At 43.5% G+C, this 6076-nt stretch overlaps 1 protein-coding gene across 2 annotated transcripts in view; it reads right to left on the bottom strand.

Moving 5' to 3' along the window:
* Positions 1 to 991: 991 nt before the first annotated feature.
* Positions 992 to 6076, bottom strand: part of PROS1 (protein S) — an 83363-nt gene continuing 78278 nt past the window's right edge. For both annotated transcript variants that reach the window (XM_044284512.1, XM_044284511.1), the window contains exons 14-15: positions 3910 to 4141; positions 992 to 1351 (exon numbers count right to left, since the gene is read on the bottom strand). In XM_044284512.1, coding sequence (XP_044140447.1) covers positions 1209 to 1351; positions 3910 to 4141 — 375 coding nt within the window. In that variant the 3' untranslated portion in view covers positions 992 to 1208. The remainder of the gene's footprint in view (positions 1352 to 3909; positions 4142 to 6076) is intronic.

Genomic DNA, 6076 nt, shown 5'->3' with positions numbered 1-6076 from the left:
TGAGGATAGGTCATCAAATATAATAAAAATGGGGACAACCCCTTTAAGCATGACATCTGCCTATTTCCAGGATTAGAAAATCATGATTTGTTACTTACCACAAGAGCGCCATACCTGTCCTCAGATTGTATGTGGTATTGCATCTCAGTCCCTGTTCACTTTAGTGGAGCAGAGATGCAATATTAGACACAACCCAGGGCAGAGGTAATGCTGTTCCTGGAATTCGGCAGCCATGTTTTTCTAATTCTGAAGAGCCCACTAAAGTCTTGGGAGCAGAATGCAGAGTCATATGAGTAAGAGGGTAGCCATAAGTTAATAAGGAGCTTGATTATGTGGACCTACCAGTAAAGCTTCAGAGGTAAAAGGTGCCCATGTGTTATTTAAAGGGGTTTTCCAGGAGTACAATATTGATGACCTATGACCAGTTCACTGGAGATCCAACATCCATTACCCCGTGGCCCCTTTAACAGCTAGTCAGCAAGATGCTGAACAAACGGATAGGTCATCATTATTGTACTCCCAGAAAACTCTATTAACCACTGGAAATTCACTTCATACTATTCCTTTCTAATTTTGTATTTCCACAACGCGAATGCAGTAACCATATACATTAGATAAACTTCCAGAAAAATTGATAGCGACGCAAAATATAATACACCTCGCAGATATCGCAGAGTGTCGCAGATATAGAAGAGCACTGCCCTCTAATAAAATTAGAGAGTGGCGTCCTAGTGACACAGGGCCATATGGCTACCTGTATACAGTACTAGATGAAAGGGAGAAAGGGGTGCTATAGATTAAAGAGGTGTTTTGATGATGGCATTAGAATAGGTAATCCCACCAGTGTCTGATCAGTTGGGGTCCAAATGTTGGGATGCCTAGGATGAAGGGGTTAAATAAAAAGTGCTGCAGAGCCTTCAGCTTTTACTCTGACAAACTGACATAAAACAGAAAAGACAAAACACAAGAAAAAAATAAGAAACAAAAAAAATCTATAAAATGTTTGTTTAAATGGAATGCTACAATTTTCGGATTTGTCCTTGCGACATTGCTAAAATTGTAAATACAAATTAATTTCGGCACACGATACAGTACAGAGTATTAAAAAGAGCACACGTTATTCTGGCACATCTCTCGTTGGTCATGTTTGGTAATTCAGTAGTAGATGCTACAAAAATATAAAAAAGTACGACAAGTCCCTCTTGAGACTATGAAATCAGAGGACAGGAATGTGATCGAATGTCATTTTGCTTCTGCAGGGCATCATCCAGGTCGACCAGCTTTCCATTGATGGTGATGTCCATGCAGCCAACGTAGAAGGCGGAGATTGGAGTAGCCGTAACTGGGATATCTAACAATAAAGAGCACACACTGTGTTATCCACCATATAATGTGGTGACCAGGGGTTGCAGGACTCCATTTTCCTAATAAATGAGGGTCCCAGCATATCCTGTAGATATGTCATGATCAGTGACGTAGCTAGAAATGACTGGGCCCCACAGCAGATTTTTGAATGGGGCCCCCCCTCCCCCAGTAATTTTTTCACAACTTCCTTTCATGCCGCCCCCATTCCTGTGGCTGTTCCATCCGTTTTATACACTGTCTATACTGTCACTGTATATAATTTCATTGTGTAATACTGTTGAGGGGGCCCTGACCAAATCTTTTATTCCTCCTCCTCCTGGATGGGCCCCTTCTGGGTCAGGGCCGCAAAGCAGCCGCTTCCCCTGCTTCCCCTGCAGCTACGCCCCTGGTCATGATTATTTCAAATATATCACTTTCTAACATGTTATTTGTAAATTCTGTACTAATTAATGTATTAATATGTGTCTAGAGGAGACAGAGCCCCAAATGATAAAGCTAAAGGCTATGGACGCCGTCACAGCCATTTTGAAATAATTAATCTACATGTATTTGGGGCCAGTAAACATTTTTGGAATAGGTTTTTGTTAAGTATTTTGCACCATTTGGCTTCTGCTATTTTGCAGCAGCAGAAAACAGTTCTCTGATAAGTCCGTCAGACGGGCCATCTGGTGGCTTGTTCTACGTCACCCCACTGACCTCTGCTAACGGCCTCATGCACATGTCTGCAAAACGGACAAGAATAAGACATGTTATAATTTTTTTTGTGGGGCTACGGAACGGAATGCTGTCCGCATCTTTTGCAGCCTCATTGAAGTGAATGGGTCCGCATCCGAGCTGCAAAAACTGCGGCTCGGATACGGACCAGCACTACGGTCGTGTGCATGAGGCCAAACTCTGTTTCAAGATGATTGATGCCGAATTCAAGACGGAACTTTGATTTGGATATAAATCGGCTTGGGAGAGAGAACAGCAGAGGTGAGAGTGGCCAGTCTGACAAGTTTATCACAGAACAGCTTTCATCAGCGGCTATATAGTGTGACATATAGAAGCTGCAGAAGCCAAAAGGTTCTAAATATTTCATATAAATCATTACAAAAATGTTTATTAGCCCTACATACATGTAAATCAATAATTAATAAAGGTGTGCATAGCCTTTAAATGGCAATATTCTGTTTGTCAGCAGCCACCAGAGTCTATTCCATATGGTTTGATTCCCAGCCTATTACACCTTGTTATACAGGGGCAGTGTGATGGCATACAGGGGCAGTGTGATGGCATACAGGGGCAGTGTGATGGCATACAGGGGCAGTGTGATGGCATACAGGGGCAGTGTGATGGCATACAGAGGCAGTGTGATGTCATACAGGGGCAGTGTGATGGTGTATTGGGGGCAAAATAATGGCATTGCAAGGGGCAGTGTGATGGCATACAGGGGCAGTGTGATGGCATACAGGGGCAGTGTGATGGAATACAGGGGCAAACTAATGGCATTGCAGGGGGCAGTGTGATGGCATACAGGGGCAGTGTGATGGCATACAGGGGCAGTGTGATGGCATACAGGGGCAGTGTGATGGCGTATTGGGGGCAAAATAATGGCATTGCAGGGGGCAGTGTGATGTCATACAGGGGCAGTGTGATGGCATACAGGGGCAGTGTAATGGCGTATTGGGGTCAAAATAGTGGCATTGCAAGGGGCAGTGTGATGGCATACAGGGGCAGTGTGATGCCATACAGGGGCAGTGTGATGCCATACAGGGGCAGTGTGATGGCGTATTGGGGGCAAAATAATGGCATTGCAGTGGGCAGTGTGATGGTATACAGGGGCAGTGTGATGGCATATTGGGGGCAGAGTGATATTGCAGGGGGCAGAGTGACATAAAAACGGGGCAGTTTAATGGCATATTGGGGGCAACGTGATGGCATAGTAGGGGTCAGTGTGATGGCAAATTGGGGACAGCGTAATAGCATACCAGGATGTGAAAAATGTAATACCACGGGGCAAAGTGATGGCATATTTGGGGGAAGAGAGATGGCATACTGAGGGAGGACTGATGGTATACAAGGAGCAGTGGGATAGCATACTGGGAGGCAAAGTGGTGGCATATTGAGGGCAATGTGATGGCATACAGAGTGATTGCATACTACGGGAAGAGTGACAGCATACATCAGGCAGAGTGTTTGCATTTGAGGACAAAGTGATGTGTTGCTGGAGGCAACGCAATGGCATACAAAAGGCACTCAGGAGACAAAGTGATGGCACAGATGGGACAAAGTTACAGCATACATTGGACTAAGTGATTGCCTATTGAGGGCAGATTGATGGCATAGAGGGGGAAATTAATGGCATATAGAGTAGACGGGGCTATGCATGTGTAATGTAGAATAGCCTTATCCCCCACAGCTCATATAGCCGCCACAGGCCCCCAGAAGCCATCCTACTGATTCATGACCTGGAACCCAACCAAGGGCTTGTAGTGGGTAACGCTTCTGTCACTGTAACATGACTTTACCATTTCCTAATAATTTTCAGCTACAGGGACGTACCTGGAATGCCTCCTAAATATGTGTCCACGTGGGCTCTCATCGACTTGTCCAAAATGGCAAGCTGCTTCTTCATTTCCTCGGGGGCTACATAGTTAATTTCAGTGTAAGAATTGGAGGTTATTCCCACGGCTGACTTTGTGGCTGAGAAGCTTATGGAAAGATTCTTGTCGGTGCATATTCTTTTAGTTGTGAGCCGCGCCACCGTCATACTGTGAATGCTGACAATAATGTCCTACAGGGGAAATACATGATTAGAAATTTTTGGATATATTTAATAACCCAACGATGCTGCCCCGGATCTGACGTTTCAGCCTGAGGACCGGTGTCAGTGGTGGATTAACAGGTCTAGAATGAATCCGTTTTTTTTTTTGACACGTGCTGCAAAAACAGGATTTCTGAACCGCTGGTTGCCGAATTAATGGAGTTTTATGTAATGAAGGGGAGTTATCATTTGATTGGTGCCGGATTTCTGCCAAAACTAAGTTGCAAATTTTGGCACATTTCATTTTTGAACATTTGCAAGTTTTTGGAATTATACACGACTCATGACAAATCGGAAAAGTGGATGGAAAGTTGCATGATTAGCTATGGAAATTAGTTGCACACCAGGTTTCTCAATTGCGACTTTAAAAAAATGTTTTGCAAAAAACGCTCAGTAGAAAATAGAGGAAAATCTCTAGACAAAAGTGTTCTTCGGAAAGAGGCACCAAATTTTTCCAACATTGTGCAACATTTTGTACATTTAGAGCAACTTATGTCAACTCAGACTCAAGCAAAACGGACTTGAAATATGCCAAAATTCCCTTCATGATAAATTTCCCCCATTGTCTTTCTTCACATTCTGAAGAAGAAGGCCTTCATCAAACTCCTCCATGTCACACTTTGCATTGGTCACCATGTAGAAATACGAGAGATTTCCTGTGTCATGAGGGGAACACTCTGGGCAGAAGTCATTTATTTTAACTAACAAAATAGCAATCAATTAGGGCTCATGCACTCGACCGTATGTATTTTGCTGTCCACAAAAAATGGATCCGCAAAAAATACGGATGACGTCCGTGTGCATTCCGTATTTTGCAGAACGGAACAGCTGGCCCCTAACAGTACTATCCTTGTCCGTAATGCAAACAATAATAGGACATGTTCTATTTATTTGCGGAACGGAAATACGGACATACGGAAACGAGAGTGATTTCGTTTTTTTTTGCGGACCCATTGAAATGAATGGTTCCTAATATCCTCTGAAGAAAACAAAAAAGATACTCAAGACATGTTAGAGGAGTTCTTCTCTATCAATGCCTCCCCTGACATATCTCCCAGTATCCTGTGGGACACGCATAAGGCCTACATGAGAGGGCAATTTATCAGCAAGGGGTCAAGACTCAAAAAAGAGAGGAAAAGGAAGGTTGATGACCTCTTAAAACAGATCCATAGATTGGAAGCCGTTCATAAGAGCTCCTTATTAGAATCTCATTTGAAAGAGCTTACAGAACTAAAAAGTGCTTTGAAAACCCTGCTTGGTGCGGCCTCAGCAAAGTATTATCTCCATGCGCAGTACAAATATTACGCGCATGGGGATAAGGCTTCTAAATTTATGATGCAGCGTATCAAGCAGAGGAAATCCCATAACTACATACATAGGATTAAGACTTCCAACGGAGATGAAGTTTCCACTACCTCAGAAATCGCCAAACAATTCCAAAGGTTCTACCACTCACTTTACAATCTTAAAGAGGAAGATAGATCAAGTGATGTCTCCCCTATACGTACTCCTAAAGAGTCGGTAACCTCATTTTTAAATTCATTAGCGTTGCCGGCACTAACAGATTCTCAAGCCCAAACTTTAACAGCCCCTTTTACGTTAGAAGAACTTGAATGTGCGATTAAACAACTTCCTAACGGGAAGAGCCCTGGGCCTGATGGCTATCCAGCCCTGTACTATCGCAACTTTTATAAAACGTTGGGGCCCTACCTTCTTTCTTTATTTAATGGCTCCCTGTCTGGTGTCCCATTATCTTCAGATATGACAAGAGCACATATCACCCTGATTCCGAAGGAGGGGAAAGACAGCTCCCAATGCTCCAATTATCGTCCAATATCCCTTCTAAACCTAGACTTGAAACTTTTAGCCAAAATGCTGGCCACACGCTTATCCTCTTTCCTTCCA

This window comes from Bufo gargarizans, chromosome 3 (genome assembly GCF_014858855.1).
Source record: "Bufo gargarizans isolate SCDJY-AF-19 chromosome 3, ASM1485885v1, whole genome shotgun sequence".
Lineage (NCBI taxonomy): Eukaryota > Metazoa > Chordata > Amphibia > Anura > Bufonidae > Bufo > Bufo gargarizans.
The sequence above is the reverse complement of the archived record's forward strand: the minus strand, read 5'-3'. Positions and strand labels throughout refer to the sequence as shown.